The sequence below is a fragment of the Petromyzon marinus genome, chromosome 6 (assembly GCF_048934315.1).
Source record: "Petromyzon marinus isolate PM22_M1 ecotype Great Lakes invasive population chromosome 6, UKy_Petmar_22M1.pri1.0, whole genome shotgun sequence".
Taxonomy (NCBI): domain Eukaryota; kingdom Metazoa; phylum Chordata; class Hyperoartia; order Petromyzontiformes; family Petromyzontidae; genus Petromyzon; species Petromyzon marinus.
In genome coordinates this window covers 13,696,982-13,716,118 of record NC_133672.1, presented here as the reverse complement: position 1 = coordinate 13,716,118, position 19,137 = coordinate 13,696,982, and the positions used below count along the sequence as shown (strand labels likewise).

Here is a 19,137-nt window from a genome sequence, read left to right as displayed (position 1 = left end):
GTGTGTGTCGTGCCGTGAGCTCATCCTCCTGTTTGGCCCCGGCCGCCTCGCCCACCTTCCCCTTGGGCATCCGCCCGTCCCCTCGTCGATCGGCTCACGTTTCACCGCAGAGACAAAGCAGTTCCTACCGATCAATCCTTCAAACCTCACCCCCCCCCTCCCCCACCACACACAAAGGCACTCCCCCGCACCCAACACAAACACACACCTTCACGACGTGGCCACCGCCACCAACGGCACAGCGCCGTGTCAGCGCGGCATTAAGGGCCATCGGTGCTCGACTTTCAGGCTTAGCGACAACAGAGATCTGTGCATGTCTCCGTGAGCCGCATGGCTCGAGGTAGGGTTCAGGTCTCGTGCTCGTACGTTCCTCCACGTTGGTGCTGCTCTTACGCCCGTCCCCCGGCGCATTTTTCTGCGGTCACCAACCATCAGGCGTGTGCAACGTGTAGCGACTTGATGTTGATTTGCACACGACTGGAAAATATCGGTTATTTCAGCTGCACTATTAGGGGCGGTGAGGAGTTTGAACATGCAGTAATGTTCAACAGAGATTCGGTGTGGTATGAATATATTTAAATGTTAACACGTGGACGTTTTACTTATACAACGTATGGTAATTTATGTAAATATTGGGGGCTGTGTAGGCCCGTGTTCCAGCACTTTAGAGGTGGATATGATTCTCCCAAACCTGCTGGCCTGCGATGTGAAAAGGTAATGGCAGTACCCAAAGTGGGTTCAAGTAGCTGTCTGTGAGGAGTTTGGAGAGTGTCATCTCCACGTATTCGTCCCAGGTACACCAGTATTCTCCAAAACGTGCTTAACAATTCTTTCAAGGGAACTCGCCAAACATCCCATTGCAGAACCCTCATGAAAAATAATCTTAAGACTCGGTGATACTTACCTGGATTAATAAATTCGGCTATATTTTGATTTAAAGCTTTCGTGACTGCAGTAATTCATATTCTTAGCTCTTTCGGTAAAGTCACGTTGAAGGGAAACAATAAAATATTATTGTTATATATATTTTATTATTTTATTGTTTCCCTTCAACGTGACTTTACCGAAAGAGCTAAGAATATAAATTCGGCTATGTTCATAATTTCACCCGTTTAGTTATTATCGCTAACTTCAGTACATTATTGACAGCTCACCATCAGAAAGTATGTCCACGAAGCAGCCGATAAAGCCTGCGCTGGTTGTCCGTAGCGACATTGGGCCCTCGTCCTGAGCCTTTCCTGGGCGCCCCAGGCCCTTCTGCAGCAGCACCATCGTTGTCTTGACCGCCGTCTGTGCCTCGTGCATCCACGCGGTCCGCTCCGCCGCTTTCCCTGCGCACTCCCTCAACGCAGCAGCAGCAGCAGCATAACAACACCCTCCCAACGGCGTCAGCAGCGCACCGCGGCATCGACGACACACCACAGCATCAACGTCCGATTTCATCTTCTCCACTTTAGATTTGCTAAAGTTTAAGCATGTATCGATTACGAAACCCACTTCCCCACCTATGATCCGATTATATTATTATACAAGGTTACGATTCACTTCAGTCATGGGTTATTTCTTATCTTGTATGTACCGTAGCGTCTCATTTATATTGTGTTTTATGTTCCGCGTCATTTGTTCAGTGTCATTAATACTAAGTTAACATCTTCAGGTCAGTTGCATTTATGATTAACAATTCATTCTTAGAGGGAAGATGCACCGCGTGAATCGCGAGTATAAGCAGTGACACGTCCCCTATTCGTCAGATGCCTACTTGAATCAATTGCCATTCACCGGTGTGCTATCCGACCGACCAAGTTTCCGCTATCTTGTCGGCTGCGTTGATTCTGTCGTAGCGCGACCTCAACTGCGAACTCCGGGTGTTGTTTTGGAAGGCGTCTCACCTTGCCCGGTTGACAGAGTCGGACAGGAGGCCCAGGAGGAGCTCCAGAACTGGAACGAAACGGACACACGCGCGCCGGGCGCGACTTGTGCACGGGCGAAGAAACCCACGAGCGGCGGAGAACCAAAGCGAGACGTGCGAATGCGCGTGCACAGTTACGCGATGCCCACAGGAACACGGACACAGACAAGGCCGGCACCCTTTGCAGTTACACACCTGGGGAGAGCACTGACACCAAGGCCTCTTCCCCTGCGGGGGAAGACACGAGGAAGACATTAGGCAGAATGCAGACTTGTTGATTTGGTGATAAAGAGAGGAGGGTGGTGGTGTCGTCGAGAGACAACAGAAATAAAAGAAAGGCGACGAGAGTGGCGCTGCACTGACCAAGCGGGAAGTTTTCGAGGCAGCAGGCAAGCGTGGACACCGTTACCCAGCCCGGCCTCGAGGCGTCCGCGGGCGACGGCTCCCCACCGGGTTTGCGCCCGCTCGGCCCCACAGCGTCGCTCACCTGCCCGGCAAGGGCGTCGCAGGCCATTACCCTCCACTCGCCACGTTGGGACTCCAGCAGGCTGGGGTCGACAAAAAAAGCCCCTAGTTAGCCTGGTTATACCGTGGGCACAAGCATTCTTTTTTTTAAATACATTTTGTTAAAAAAATTATCCTCAATTGTAATCCGATTGTGCCATTACGTCACGTCACGAAGATTCCATGTGGATCTTCCGCAGGATAGTGCGACACTTCGCGTGGCACTTTCCCACCTGTCGGTGCCACAAGAGAGTCACGTTCGCTACAAAAAAAGTTAAAACGTTATTTTAAGATTTTTCATTCCGAGAGCTGGAATTTAGCCATATTAAGTGCAGAAACAAACTTTACGCGATGGTTTTCTGTGCAGAAATGTGCGACAAGGCTGAGACCATCAACTCATGACACTTATTCACCCAGTTTAATCACAAGCGGATCCACTGGATTCGAATCCAGGATCTTGGTTGTCCACAGCTCAGCCCTCTGACCTCTGACCCACCCAACCAACCACCTCAGGAAAAGCTTCTTAGCGAACCATCAATTACGGTTAGAACAAGGGGCTGGAAAGGCCAACATCGTTGCTTTGTCTCCCAAGTGCAGCTAATGACACACCTGTGCCAGGTGCTTTGTTTTTTTTTTCCTCTCCATGAGATGGCCACACAAAGAGCCACCCACATAATTACAGACAAACTCATCTCTCTGATGTGAGGATGTCGCACCGCATTCCTTCAAGACCCCTGATGCACGGCGAAAGTCAAGGCAGCCGCGCTTGCCGCGTCCCAAGACTTCCCCGCCGTGTCCACCAACCGGCGCAATCCGTTTTGCCGCGTCACCGACTGCACCACCCGAGCGAACGTCAACGACGCTGGATCGGCAATCGTCCGTGGGTCCGTGGAGGGTACCTGGCGAGCGCCCGCTTGAGCGGGCTCTTCCACGACACGGTGAGGTGCGCGAGCGTTAGCACGCGCAGGCAGCAGCACGCCACCTCGCGTGCGACGTGGCTCTCGGCCCCCGCGGGCGGATCGCCCTTGGCCGTGCGGCTTGCCCTCTCGCTCGCCCTCTGCAGGGCAGCTCCCACCTGTCAGACAAAAAGGCAACGGCAACTGTTAACACCATTGAGCCATATTTACAACGCCGTTAAAATCAAATCATGTTTAGCGTTTGCTTTGTGTCTTTGGTCATCATAAATTGCATCTGCAATTTACAGTCGCGAGTCATGCATCTATATAGAAGTCTTTGTTTTTCCAGGAAAGCAAACCTGGGTCTCATCTTTCTAGCAGGGTTTTTTTCTTTGGACGTTTGGCAGGTTTCTAATAATAATTAGCTTTAAATAGCGTCATCGTCGTCGTTCGACTTGCATCCCAAGATCGCCGAGGGACCACGGACAAGCTGGAAGGCAGCCAATCGGTGAGCCGGTGCCAACAATAGCTCAAGCTCTGCAGTCCTACATATATAATAAATACAAATTCTGCCGATTAATGAGTGTTTATACATGTGGGAGGAAACTGGAGCGCCCGGAGAAAAAGAATACACATGAAGGGAGAGATTATATTAAACTATAAAACGACTAAAAAAATGTATTTTACCAGGTAAGGCCCACTGAGCTATATAAATGGATAGCTCAACGCAGTGGCTTATCACGCGGAAATGTATGGCAACCAAATACTCCAAGGCGCACGTTTCTAAATGTTGCGGGATAAACCGGAGGACCCGGAGAAAAATCCACATGACCACGGTGAGAACATGCAAACTCCAAATATAAGGCATCAGGGTCGGGATCAAAGCCTCAATCTCCTGTATACCAGGCGAGGTAATTAACATCATGATGCTGTACCAGCCTCTCCTTGCGAGCCAGAGTATGGCACCTCATCGACGCCCACGGGAAGGGAGTTTCTAGAGTATCCTGTAACTCGAACGTCCGGGGAAAGCCCACGTTTACTGGAGAAGAACAAGCTCCACCGTGGTTCCCTAACCTGTGGTCCGCAAGGCTTGTGGGAAGTGTTCCGTCAAACTGCTGCAGACACTAGCATTTGGAGAAATGTAACTTTTTATAAGTATGCTGTCGGCGCACGACGGTCCGCGCAAAAACTCGTGAGGGTTGGCAGTGGCAGTCCAGCGGGTCCACAGAGGATGGGCACCAATGCTGTTGACGAAATCAGAAACTTGCACTGCCCCCTACAGGCAGCATGGAGTTGTGTGTGTGTGTGTACGTTCATGTGTGGGGAGCGGTAGCGAACCTGGTGACCCGAGTTCGATTCCCGCTCACGGTCACCACCAGTGACGATTATCTGAACCGGTCCTGGGCCTCCCCTAGGTCGACTCGGCCTCAAATAAGTACCTGGTGCGGTGTGTAAACATCGCCACTTGAGAGACAAAGGCGGCTGGACGTGGTGCTGGCCACCCACCCCCTCATGTGCCATGCCGGCCTTCATAGGTGCTCTCGCTAACAGCACTTGCCCCAACAGTCAGGCTATACAGGGAATCTTTGTCTTTTGTGTGTGCATGTTCATGTGTTTTGTGTACGTGTGTACGTTTATAAATAACAAAAGTAGATAATTTACAGTCCTTTGTCAATATATTGCTGTATGAAGGCCTCCCCACACCCCTTGGTTGTGGGGATTTGTTTCACCAAACTTAGCCATGCTGGTCGGTGCAGGTTTGTGACCTCGGAGGGGCCCAGGACTGGTTCAGCTGTCGCTGGCCATCGATGCCAGGCACAGATAGGAAACGAACTCGGGCCGTATGACGGACGCCTGTTGTCCAATGCTTTTGAGACAAGGGTTGGTGGATCACGCAGATTTGTAAAACTACCAAACCCGCCGAGTTGCTCGGTGGCCAGAAGGCGGCACGGCAAGAATGTCCGCAGGTTATGCACGGGCGGCTTTCTCTGGGTACGTCAGTTCTCTCAAACACAAAGCAAAGCACTCGTTCACGTAGGCGACATTTATTTGGATTACTTAACATTACTGTCGTATTATTTCGATCATTTAAAAGAGGCCGCACCTTTTTGAGTTGTGCCAGTTGCGCCATGCCATCCGCAAGCTGCACGCAATCCAGCACAGCTCTTGCAGCCTCGCCATCTCCAGCGGCGCCGTCCGCCAGTGCTGGAACAACAGTGGGGGCCGCACTGATGACACCCGCTTCACGGTTACACCTTGACGAGAGGAAGTCGCGCTGGGAGGAACGCGTACGCACGGTGGAGGAGGGCAGGTTACCAAGATGGGCACTAAAGTGACGATGTATCGACTGTGTAGTAACGAGGGGGAAGACCTCTAAGCAAATTGATGGAGGTGGTTTTGAGACTGCAAGAGTGGACCTTGGATGTTGGGTGTCCACTCTGCAACAGCTGCAGGATCTGGCAGAAGGAAGGAAGCGATGGCGATGTGTGGTGGCACCAACGGCATTGTGACGAGACTCTTGAAATACTAGGGCAGAACGTTGCAATTCCACGTGAATGTCGTACAGCTACCACTGGTCAACCAGTGTAGAGGAGTATCAAAAAGAAAGGGTCAAAGTGATTTTCTGCTCAAATGAGCATTGAGGCAGTGCTCATCTCTCGTGCACAGCTCTAAGTCAGCGGTGGAATTTCCACTTTTTATGGCGGGGATGAGTCTATCCATGCGGCAACCACTGTCGACCTCGAATGGATGATGGGCTGGGTGAACCCCCAAACTGGAAATCTGAACTCTCAACCTTTCGGTTGGGAGCTTCTCACTCTTCCGCCGAGCCACCTGACCGACATAGCGAAGTACGAGGATCAGTTTCGCGATTCATTCTCCGACAGCGTCATGCACTTTTGCGTGAATGCAGCGCCACTTTGCAGGTGTCCGTGGTGTACGAGAAATACGCCAAGGGTCTCGTGTACTCAAGGTCAGTCTTTTTTTATTCGTATGTACAGCCAGGACACACCAATGCAGTCGTAACTTCACCTTCCACGACGCGCACATCCATAAACTCAAGCGCCGCTCTGCTGAAAAAGCCCTTGAGATGTGGTTGCGATTTAGACGTCACGTCTGTACCATAAAACTATGCAAAAAAATAAACTATTTTTTATTTATTTTACCAGGTAAGGCACACCGAGCTGTAGAGCTATTTTTCAGAAGCGACCTGGCCACAAATGAAAGCTCAACGCATTTGCTCTATCACGTGGGAATGTATAGCAGCCGAATACGCTAAACTTGTTGTTGCTTATTCTTGGTTTCTTTCGGTAAAGTCACGTAAATGTGGAGGGAAAAACCGGAGGTTGACCCGGAGAAAAATCCACGCAGCCAAGGGGGAAAACACGCAGACTCCAAATATACAGCAGGTGCCAGCGTCGGCATCGAACCCACGACCTGTCAACCAGGCGAGGCCGTTAACATCTCGTCACCGCGGGGCCCACTTTTACTTAAAATAAATCAATATAATTGGTGACGTTACGAGCAACGACCCTTCTTCATGGCACACGGACCAACGAAGAATGGCCCATGCCTGAAACGTCGCCAATTCTATCGGATTCTGATTCTTTAAAGGCGGCATTGTTGACTAATGTGTTGAGTTTTTTTTATTAATTGTGCCTGAGCGCCACTGCCAACGCAGCAGCATCATCACCACCACCACCACTAAATAATGTGTTATTGAACTTGATTTTCCAAAGGACTTGGGGGGGGGGGGCGATTGACACGGTGCCCACTGTGGGACTAATAGCAATGACCATGTTCACTCACAAGAGGGCGCACGAATTTATTTCGAATGACAGCAGGATGGAACACGATTTTTGTCCCTGGGTAGTAAGTGTTATTTTTTTTATTGCTTACGCCTCACAAGTACAGAAAATTGATATTATTATTCCCCCACAAACTTTGCTTTTGTGACCAGGACTTTACGTGAAGGAATGACACAAATGCTCACCACGTTTTCTCATTGAAAATAGGAACATTTCAAAATATCACTGTCCTCGTCACAAAAGCAAAGTTTGTGGGGAATAAATATCCATTTTCTGTACTTTTGAGGCATAAACGATTAGGAAATAACACTTACTACCCAGGAACAAAAAAATATATGTTTCTGTTACGCAGTGCAGCCAAACACGCGGTTTCACGATGACGGTGACGATTCCGAATGACCAATTCGGAACCTGGGAGCAATAGCTGTGATTTTACTTTGTATCGTGTTCATTTAAAAAAATTAGGTTCTGATTTAAAAACCAAAAAGCATAATATTATTGCAAAACTTGAGTTTTCCCCCTTTCACGTCGAACTTCTTTCGCACCGTACCGTAGCCTGTGGCGTAACCGTGGCAACCGACGTGACACACGAGACCCTCGTGCACGAGGTTGTCTTCACGGGTTGTCGCCACCTCCCGACGTGAATAAAGACTGGATTTGGCAGGGTGATGATGATGGCTGATGATGATTGTAAAACACTGTGAAAGTGGGGTGAATGACGGACGCTCGAAGTCACCACATCCGTCTCGCCATCGTATTACGATGGTGATGGTACAGGTTGAAGATGCGCGTTGCCACGTGGCAAAATTCTTGTAACGTGTGATTGTGCACAAGCCTGTTAATCCACTGCTCGATGAAGTCTCCGCTAAGGAGGTGGGGGGGTCTGTTTGACCATACTTCACTTCACTGATCGCTATTACGTTTCCACAATTATGAAAAAGCACGTCATTATGACATTCCCACGAATTATCACTAACGGCCTCGTCATTAGATCTTCCTCCACCGCATCGATGTAGTTGTTTTAAGTTCATTAATTCACCAGTGCATCGAAGGCGCCGGTCGGAGAGTAACTTTGAAGTCTTTATTAATCAAATCTCTCTCTCAGGACGGTGACCCCGCTCACGGTCACCAACACCGGCGACGATTAATTATCCGAACCGGTCCCGAGCCTCGCCTAGGTTGACTCGGCCTCAAATGAGTAACCTGGTAGCGGTGTGTAACGTAATTGCCACGGTGGGGGGGGGGGGGGTGACAAAGGCGGCCGGGCGTGGGGCTGGCCACCCACCCCCCTCGTGTGCCTTGCCGGCCTTCATCGGTTGCTACTCGCTCGCAGCACTTGCCCCAATAGACTGTTCGGGCTACACGGGGGACCTTTGCCTTGAGAGTCGGCGACGTGTCCTCGGTGCGTCGGCGCTACGCGAGCTCGTCGTGGTTTTTTTTAATCGCATTTTTAATCAATCGGTGAACGCACGGGAGCTAATCGAGCATCAGTCATGTTGGCATCGCTCACACCGCCACCATCAACCACCCTGTGACTGAACCCGTACTGTGGGCATTGTGTCGTAGTAGTAGTTAGTAGTGGTGGTGGTGGTCGCGGCACGAATAAAACGCTCAATGACTGCGTGCGAGTGAACCGATTACAATGAAACAGGACGGGTGGAGTTGAGTTAATTAGTTGCTGCTGCTGTCGCTGCTGTACTCACTCGCTAACAGCTCCAGTTCACGGGCGCCGATCTCAATGGCACCCACGTCCGCGGCGCCGCCTCTCCTCCTGCGGCCCATCCTGGCGCTGATGTTGGAGGAGGATGACGATGATGGAAGCGGGTGATAGTTCGTGGTTGAGTGGTGGTGGTGGCGGCGGCGGCGGTGGCTGATGAGTCGGAGTCGCGATCGCCGCACGTGCGTCGAGACGCCCCTCGCCCCGGAAGTAGAGGCGAGGTCACGTGGCTCGCGGTGCGCGAGCGCGCACGTGGCTCAGAGATTCCCCCAAGAGCCCCCCCCCCCCATACCATCGACGCCAGAAATTGAGCGCATTGTCCGGATTATAAGACGCACCCCACACACCCCCACACCCCGCCTGTCAACCCATACGGTTTGTGCCGTATTCGTGTATAGGGAAAGTTTAGTTTTCACGTCCACGCGGCGTATAGGGGGCGTCCATCAATGACGTCACGCACTTAGGAGAGGGGGGGTCAGACATTTGTGACGATGTGTGACGAGAGGGGGGGGTGAGAAATATGACGTCATATCAAAATGCGCAACTTTAAATAAATATAGATAACACGTTCTACTTAATATAATAAATGTTTGCTTCGACAACATCAGAGTGCAGCGGCACATTAAATACGCACTGCAATGACAATAGTTTAAAGAGATTTGAAGCATGCTTTATTTTGGGGGGGGGCAGAGCTTTGTGACGCCGTGTGACGAGGAGGGGGGGTGGGGTGAAAAAAGAGCTTTGTAGCTCATCGGATTCCTCCAGTGCAATATAAGTAAATATTCTGCTTCTTCTGAACTTTGGGAATCGTGTCTGCTGCAACGGCTCAAACCAAGAAAAAAACATTGCTGCTCCTCGGCGTCTAAAATGTAAATGTTAATTTCTGCCGGACAAAAATGTGCACGGCAGCTTCCAATCTCCATTCATAATTAAAATTACGCATTTCAAATTTTACGTTAACAATGGGCAAATGAAATTAGGTCGCCTATCCATATGTGAGGGCATTCGTGACTGGGTGTAAGTATAGAGAAGATGAGGGGGGGGGGCAAAGGAAGCGGTGGACCCCTCCCCCTGCCCCTCAACCATTACTTCTGCAGTGCTTGTAGAATATAAGAGCACAACTTTATCTCTCTCTGATGATAAAGTTGTGATGAACGCTATCACTTCCCGTCGTTTTCCTGCAGGGGGCGCTACAAACCTACGCGCGCCCCCTGCATGAACGACGGAGGCGCAGACACAGACGTTCCATTACGTTCGAATCGATCTGCAGACGGCGGTCTTCTCGCACGGCTAGCTCGATGTCGCCTTGGGGGCCGTCCATAAATGACGTCACGCAATTTTGGACGATTTTTGACCCTCCCCCCCTTCGTCAAACGGCGTCACAAAAAGTCAGACCCCCCCCCCCCGCTCAAATATGACGTCACAAAGATCTGCCCCGTCCCCCCCCAAAATAAAACACGCTTCAAATCGCTTTAAACTATTGCCATTGTAGCACGTATTTAATGTTGCGCTGCACTCTGATGTTGTAGGAGAAAACATTTATTATAAATATGTTTAATTAAGTAGAACGTGTTGTCTTTATTTAAAGTTGCGCATTTTGATGTGACGTCACATTTCTCAACCCCCCCCCCCTCGTCACACATCGTCACAAATGTCTGACCCCTCCCCCCTCCCCCCAGGAGCGTGACGTCATTTATGGACGGCCCCTAATCTCGATCCCGCAATCCCAAACAGAACCCCCAGCAAGGCCATTTACTTAACGACGAGAGAAAATTCACACAAAATGTCCTTTTCAATGAAGTCTTCCAGATGTATAATGATACAAGCTTTTAATGAATAAAAAATATATTTAATTCAAAACATAATACAATTCAAAATACGTCTCATTTTAAAACTTCAAAACGGAGCATCGGGTGCTTGCGTGAATGCGTCGTTCGTGTGTAACTTTTTTCGTGACTTTTCTGGCCGAAAGCCGTAAATGTTTGCGAGGGGCATCACATGGGCCCCCGAACAACCTCTAGTTAATTTTTTATTTAAAACTTTCGTGACTGCAGTAATTCATATTCTTAGCTCTTTCTGTAAAGTCACGTTGAAGGGAAACAACAAAATATATATAAAACGTCGTGAGAATTTTTTATTGTTATATATATTTGATTGTTTTGTTGTTTCCCTTCAACGTGACTTTACCGAAAGAGCTAAGAATATGAACCTCTAGTTACTCCGATAATGAGCCAAGAATGTCTGTGTGTAACGCGCGTGACGTCACTCCACATGTCGCACCCCCCCCACGTCATTAATATTCATGAGCGGGTGGATTTTTACACTCACGCGGAAATATATTTTTTTCGCAAATTCGCTTCAAGTTTCACGTTTCTTTATTGAAAGTGAACCTCATAAATAGTTATACGCAGCAACAAAGTCGATCTGGTGTCTTGATTTATTTCTTCAGCACTTGAGACAGAAGGTAAGTCTAATTCATGCTTCTACATTATGGTAAAATAGACGTTTCTCGGTGATTTCCCAGATATTGTATCGATTTCAATTTATTTCAACCCCAGCGACCGAAAGCAGAAGAGAATAAAGTATCAGAGCAGTGAATTTTAACAAATTGAAGGTCAGTTATATACAGTGCTACAGTGAACTGCAGTGAAGTGTTTGATGACTACTTTGGTGCAAGATTCACTGCCATTCAATTTACACAAGATACTCTGCTCAATTTTTTCGTACGTGGCCGTCCATAAATGACGTCACGCACCTGGGGGGGTGAGACATTTGAGGCGATGTGTGACGAGGAGGGGGGGGGGTTGAGAAATGTGACGTCACATCAAAATGCGCCACTTTAAATAAATATAGAACACTAATTGTTATAACAACACTCTTACAACATCAGAGTGCAGCGCCACATTAAATACGCACTACAATGACAATAGTTTAAAGCAATTTGAAGCGTGTTTCATTTTCAAAATGGAAATATGGTTTTGGGGGCGGGGCAGAGCTTTGTGACGTCATATTTGAGGGGGGGTCTGACTTTTTGTGACGCCGTGTGACGAGGGGGGGGGGGGTTAAAAATCGTCCAAAATCGCGTGACGTCATTTATGGACGGCCCCTAAAGTTATTTTTCGCAGATGTCCAGAGGGAGCGGGTCAGAACGTTACAACAACAGGCACAGAAACAGAGACGAGTGGAACGTACAGTATATGTAGACTCCAATTGAGTAATTGCGGATAATTTGTCAAATTTAACAACATTTGGACGATGACACCGACACGCAAACGTCCTACTTTTGCGAATGAAGCCACGGGACCTTGAGCGTTCACCGTAAAACGGATAAGAGCGTGTTTAGGATGTTTACACCCGCAGTGTTAATCAGGGCAGCCGCTGGATTCGAACGGTATGCCGCTGCAATAATTGGCCAACGACCGACCGCTAGGTGATTATATATATACAACTCTAAAGGTACTCTTTGGTTTTTTCGGTAAAGTCACGTAGGTAAAAAAAATCAAGAAAATAAATGAAAACAACTAAACTCTAAAGGTATTACAACATCCCATCAGGGGCCCACTTTCCTTATGGGATTCAATATGAACACAATTCAGGGCCGGTTTCGACACGCGGCGTCTCATCAGCAGTCGCCTTTGTTGGGGAACCGCGTGATGTTGATAGGCACGTCGTCGGCGAAGTATACTTGTACTTTTAAGGCAGTGTTATTGACGAATGTGTTTAGATTTTTGTCTGTTATAGGCAAGGGCCCTCTCTCAAAGATGTGGGTCTGAGAGGGAGGTTAAGTGGAGAAAGAGGCGGATCATGAGCAAGGAAGCAGGAGATTGAATAGGGGTAGGCAGGGCACGAGGCGGGGTAAGTGAATAGGGGAGGCGGGGCACGAGGCCGGACGAGTGAATAGGGGTAGGCACGGCACGAGGCGGGGTGAGTGAATAGGGGAGGCAGGGTAGGAGGTGGGGCGAGTGAATAGGGGTAGGCAGGGCACGAGGCGGGGTGAGTGAATAGGGGTAGGCAGGGCACGAGGCGGGGTAAGTGAATAGGAGAGGCCGGGCACGAGGCCGGACGAGTGAATAGGGGTAGGCACGGCACGAGGCGGGGTGAGTGAATAGGGGAGGCAGGGTAGGAGGTGGGGCGAGTGAATAGGGGTAGGCAGGGCACGAGGCGGGGTGAGTGAATTGGGCGGGCGGGCAGGGCACGAGGTGGGGCGAATGAATAGTGGAGGCGGGGCAGGAGGCGGGGCGAGTGAATAGTGGAGGCGGGGCGAGTGAATAGTGGAGGCGGGACAGGAGGCGGGGCGAGTGAAAAGTGAAGGCGGGGCGAGTGAATAGTGGAGGCGGGGCAGGAGGCGGGGCGAGTGAATAGTGGAGGCGGGGCGAGTGAATAGTGGAGGCGGGACAGGAGGCGGGGCGAGTGAAAAGTGGAGGCGGGGCAAGTGAATAGTGGAGGCGGGACAGGAGGCGGGGCGAGTGAATAGTGGAGGCGGGGCAGGAGGCGGGGCGAGTGAATAGTGGAGGCGGGGCAGGAGGCGGGGCGAGTGAATAGTGGAGGCGGGCAGGAGGCGGGGCGCGTGAATAATGGAGGCGGGACAGGAGGCGGGGCGAGTGAATAGTGGAGGCGGGGCAGGAGGCGGGGCGAGTGAATAGTGGAGGCGGGGCAGGAGGCGGGGCGAGTGAATAGTGGAGGCGGGACAGGAGGCGGGGCAAGTGAATAGTGGAGGCGGGACAGGAGGCGGGGCGAGTGAATAGTGGAGGCGGGACAGGAGGCGGGGCGAGTGAATAGTGGAGGCGGGACAGGAGGCGGGGCGAGTGAATAGTGGAGGCGGGACAGGAGGCGGGGGCGAGTGAATAGTGGAGGCGGGGCAGGAGGCGGGGCGAGTGAATAATGGAGGCGGGGCAGGAGGCGGGGCGAGTGAATAATGGAGGCGGGGCAGGAGGCGGGGCGAGCCGCTGGGTGGGCGTGGAAGGGGGCGGGCAGCCGGGCACGGGCCGGAGCCGCGCGCTGTGGAGGCGGCCACAGACTCAGCGGACTCCCCCGCCTCGACCCCGCCCGGGCCTCACCTCCCTCCGCCGTGAGTTCCCCTGCCTAGCACCACCAGCACCAGCAGCACCACGCCGCTCGCGAATCGGCGATTCTCTCTCTCTGCCTCTCTCTCTCGTTTTCTCTTCAACGGCAGAGACTACGAAACAAACTGCGCGCGAGTGTGAGGAGCACGCGGGGCGGGGGGAGGGAGCTGGTTTCTAAGTCGGTGGGCGAGAGGAGACAGAGAGAGACACACACAGAGAAAGACAGAAAAACAGATTAAAAGTTCGAAGTGGATGTCTGGGACCCCTCCACGCTTCGTTGCTCTCTCCCCGTCGCAGCCGCCGACCTCGCCTCGCTCGTGCAGCGCGTTGCTGGCGTGCTGCGCGACACGGACAACAAATGATTCGTCGCACTTTTAATCGTTTCCCCTCTTCCCCCCCCACGATAAGTGTGAATGTTTATCATCATCATTATCATCATCATCAAGAGGAGGATGAGGAGGCTTCAAACGTGGCGCTCGGGGCTGTGACCAGCGTTCGGGGTGCAATTCGCGTTGTTTGTTTGCGCTTGAGCCTGTGAAGGTGTAAGTCGGCCGGCTGCTGTCCTGTCGACGATCTGCTGCTGCTGCTCTAAGCCGGTTCGAGGTGGCGATGTGCGAGGGAGCTGCGTCGAGTCGGACAACTCTGTGTGCGTTTGAGTGATTGTTTATATTGATGTGCCGCGTGAACATTACGATGCTGGCATTGCCGGATAACTGTACGGCGTCTTGTTAATCCGCCGCTGGATGAAGGCCCCCCCCCCTCCCCTCGCCGCGTCGGTCATTCAGGTAACTCTCGCCACTGATGTTAGCCGTGGCCCAGAAGTCGAACTCAGGTGGGCCAGGTTCATAGGGCACGGTACGCAAACCGCTGCGCTCCACCGATATTGGGAGAATCTTTGTGCAGACCGAGCGCGCTTGGCAGCCTCTTTAAAATTCGTTAAGAAGTAGGTCTTTAGAAATCCGCGGAAGCCACCCGGCGGTTGCGTCAATTTTAAACTTTTAAAGTAGAGAGGGTTTTTTTGGGAAATCCGTGGAAGCTACACACTGCGGTTATCGCGGCCAACACGTGTTTCACAGTGTCAGAGAGGCAACGTGCATCCCTCTTGATAATCCACCGCTGGATGAGGAGGGCCTTTCGGGTCGTTTGTGCGTAGTCGACCACACGCACTTCATGGTGGATATTGCGGCATGACGGCGAGGAACATAGGCGTCGGGACATACAAGTACAGTACAACAACGTGTGACGCTGCATTGCCCTCTGCTGACAACGTAGCAGCCCATGCCGCCTGTTTATTCATGGCGGGTCGCTCATCCGAGCGTTCTCCAGGGTCACCCCGTGGCTGAGCTTCCGAGATCCGACCAGACGGACGCATTCCGTGTGATTTGGCCATGGGCAAGTGCTAAAGAGTGGGTCTTCAGAAATCCGCGGCAGCCGCCTCGGTGTCTCGTGTTAATTTGAAACGTTTTGGAAATCTGCGGCAATTCCGCGGTTTAGATACTTTGGATACTTTGTCTAAACTTAAAAAAAGAAATCGATAGCGACCACCAGCGCATTGCTAAAGTAGGCACTTGGGAATCCGTGGAAGCTAATACGCATAATGATTAATCATTAATCAGTTCAGTAATATATAAACATCTGCTGCAGTCACGCGACGTCTTTTCGCGAACCATGATTACGCTCAGTTAAGATCACGATATGTGCAAAGAATCGCGATTGTGACAACCGCTTATTTTTTTATTAATGCGAATATTATTGACAGGAACGAGACGTGCAGTACAAGCGAGACTGGAACGAGACGGACAGTACAGACGAGACTGGAACGAGACGGGCCGTACAGATGAGACAGGAACAAGACGGACAGTACAGATGAGACAGGAACGAGACGGACAGTACAGATGAGACTGGAACGAGACGGGCAATACAGATGAGACAGGAACGAGACGGGCAGTACAGATGAGACAAGAACGAGACGGACAGTACAGATGAGACCGGAACAAGACGGACAGTACAGATGAGACAGGAACGAGACGGACAGTACAGATGAGACCGGAACAAGACGGGCAGTACAGATGAGACAAGAACGAGACGGGCAATACAGATGAGACAGGAACAAGACAGACAGTACAGATGAGACAGGAACAAGACGGACAGTACAGATTAGAGAGGAACAAGACGGACAGTACAGATTAGAGAGGAACAAGACGGACAGTACAGACGAGACAGGAACGAGACGGGCAGTACAGATGAGACCGGAACAAGACGGGCAGTACAGATGAGACAAGAACGAGACGGGCAGTACAGATGAGACAGGAACAAGACGGGCAGTACAGACGAGACAGGAACGAGACGGACAGTACAGACGAGACTGGAACGAGACGGACAGTACAGACGAGACAGGAACAAGACGGACAGTACAGATGAGACAGGAACAATACGGACAGTACAGATGAGACTGGAACGAGACGAACAGTACAGATGAGACAGGAACAAGACGGACAGTACAGACGAGACAGGAACAAGACGGACAGTACAGACGAGACAGGAACGAGACGGACAGTACAGATGAGACCGGGACAAGACGGGCAGTACAGATGAGACAAGAACGAGACGGGCAATACAGATGAGGCAGGAACAAGACGGACAGTACAGACGAGACAGGAACGAGACGGACAGTACAGACAAGACAGGAACGAGACGGACAGTACAGATGAGACCGGAACAAGACGGGCAGTACAGATGAGACAAGAACGAGACGGGCAATACAGATGAGACAGGAACAAGACGGGCAGTACAGACGAGACAGGAACGAGATGGGCAGTACAGATTAGACAGGAACAAGACGGGCAGTACAGATGAGACAGGAACGAGACGGACACTACAGATGAGACAGGAACAATACGGACAGTACAGATGAGACAGGAACAAGACGGACAGTACAGATGAGACAGGAACGAGACGGACAGTACAGATGAGACAGGAACAAGACGGACAGTACAGATGAGACAGGAACGAGACGGACAGTACAGACGAGACAGGAACAAGACGGGCAGTACAGATTAGACAGGAAGAAGACGGGCAGTACAGATGAGACCGGAACAAGACGGGCATTACAGATGAGACAGGAACAAGACGGGCAGTACAGATGAGACCGGAACAAGACGGGCAGTACAGATGAGACAGGAACAAGACGGCCAGTACAGATGAGACAGGAACAAGACGGGCAGTACAGACGAGACAGGAACGAGATGGGCAGTACAGATGAGACAGGAACAAGACGGGCAGTACAGATGAGACAGGAACAAGACGAGCAGTACAGATGAAACAGGAACAAGACGGGCAGTACAGACGAGACAGGAACGAGACGGGCAGTACAGATGAGACAAGAACAATACGTGCAGTACAGATGAAACAGGAACAAGACGGGCAGTACAGACGAGACAGGAACGAGACGGGCAGTACAGATGAGACAGGAACGAGACGGGCAGTACAGATGAGACAAGAACAAGACGTGCAGTACAGATGAAACAGGAACGAGACGGGCAGTATAGATGAGACAGGAACAAGACGGACAGTACAGACGAGACAGGAACAAGATGGGCAGTACAGACGAGACAGGAACGAGATGGACAGTACAGATGAGACAGGAACAAGACGGGCAGCACAGACGCGAGAGGAACAAGACGGGCAGTACAGACAAGACAGGAACGAGACGGGCAGTACAGACGAGACAGGACTCTGAGAGACGGTACAAACAACAAAACGAAGACAGCAGACAGTCAACACGTAGCCGTGCAAACTATGAAGTGGAGGCAGTACACACGATACAGATCAAGCGAGACGTTAAAAATGTTATAACGGAGCGAGTGGACGCGAGATAAGAGGAGAATGAATTCCTGATCGTCGTCACTTGTGTGCCCGGCGGTGTTACTTCTTAAGCAGACGGAAGTTGTGGCGTTTTGTTTCTGTCGGCTTCACCTGGAGTAGTTTAGTTTGGTGTTGGAGGAAATCAGAGTCGCTGGAGAAAGCCCACGGCATACGAGGGGATAACTCGCAGACTCTGTCGCCATCGTCCGGCAGAGATTGGCTTGCTGTGCTAACCGTTTAAGGGAATTTTTTTCAAAATAAAATTCGTATAATAACACATAGTGTGTTTATGAAGGGCTTTATTAGCAGTCGCACGCCGTAACATGACATTGCATATCCTGGCAGACCTACTTGTGTGTGTGTGTGTGCACCTAGCCTGACACAAGCAACGCGGTGACATCACTGCCACGTAGTGGCGAATTGCGGTTGTTATTGTTGTTGATCTCCGTCACTGCGTGATTCACCGACCCCACCAACTCTTAAGTCGCCCCATTCGTATTGTCCTGAGTGTGTGGAACTGCTGCTACACAGTGGCAAGCGGCAACCTTTTACGGGCGCTCCCCTAAAAGGACGCGCACTTTAACCCCGCTTGATTGGTGTTTAATCAGCCTGTAGGTGGGTGCACGCGCTGGCTGCATGTTAGGTTTCAAGGGTTTAGCGGTTGAGATCGCAGGACTTTATTGGCATGACAGTTCCCGTAAACATCGTTCTTATAATTAAAGATCTTCCACTACTAGTTGTTGTATGCGTGGACTGTATGCATACCGTGTGGCATATAGACGCTCCGTGAAATGGTAAGTGGAAGTTACATTGTTCGTGGATGTTTATATACCTTTGCGTAGCGGAGTGGGTAGTACATGCACGCTTTGATCTCAATGTCGTGGCCTGATTTTCTGGTCTATGCTGAATAATTGTGTTGTCAATAGGAATGTGAACCTGGCCTGGACTTGCCTTTGGTAGACTAGGCCCAAAATCGAATCCTCGGTACGGTGGGGCAACCATCGGCACTGGAAATACACAAAGCAGCCCGGGTTGGTGCTGGCTCCGTCACCCCTATCACGTCCCCTGTGCTGGCCGTACATCGGTGCTCGCCAACACAACGTGACCCCGCAGCCTAACCACCTTAGACCGAGTGACCGTACGTTATAACGTAACACTGTATATATAGCGCAAGCGTGAATGAGTTTACTTTTCCACTGAAAACAAATTGACCTGCTTTTTTTAGGCCCAACGTTTATAGCTCCCACACAAAAGGAACCCATGTCCTGGGAGCAGTGATGCGTGTCGTAAGGGTTATGAATGTTGTGAGCTGTTATTGTGTGTGAAGTGCAGAGCAGCGCGGTTAAACAAACAGCTGCTTGGCTCTGGAGAGGGCCTT

The 19,137-nt window shown here is 50.9% G+C and overlaps 2 protein-coding genes across 4 annotated transcripts in view; one reads left to right on the top strand and one right to left on the bottom strand.

The window, feature by feature from the left end:
- Positions 1-9,147, bottom strand: part of THADA (THADA armadillo repeat containing) — a 55,050-nt gene extending 45,903 nt beyond the window's left edge. The window contains exons 1-7 of one of the 2 annotated variants that reach the window (XM_076065087.1): positions 8,819-9,147; positions 5,414-5,514; positions 3,313-3,488; positions 2,273-2,457; positions 2,105-2,137; positions 1,890-1,938; positions 1,155-1,342 (exon numbers count right to left, since the gene is read on the bottom strand). In XM_076065087.1, the coding sequence (XP_075921202.1) occupies positions 1,155-1,342; positions 1,890-1,938; positions 2,105-2,137; positions 2,273-2,457; positions 3,313-3,488; positions 5,414-5,514; positions 8,819-8,897 (811 nt within the window). In that variant the 5' untranslated portion in view covers positions 8,898-9,147. Of the gene's footprint in view, positions 1-1,154; positions 1,343-1,889; positions 1,939-2,104; positions 2,138-2,272; positions 2,458-2,577; positions 3,489-5,413; positions 5,515-8,818 lie in introns of those variants that run through there. The other variant, XM_076065088.1, reaches the window with a different exon arrangement.
- Positions 9,148-13,775: 4,628 nt separating this feature from the next.
- Positions 13,776-19,137, top strand: part of PLEKHH2 (pleckstrin homology, MyTH4 and FERM domain containing H2) — a 42,543-nt gene continuing 37,181 nt past the window's right edge. For both annotated transcript variants that reach the window (XM_032947817.2, XM_032947816.2), the window contains exon 1: positions 13,776-13,900. The gene's annotated coding sequence lies outside the window, so the exon portion shown is untranslated. The remainder of the gene's footprint in view (positions 13,901-19,137) is intronic.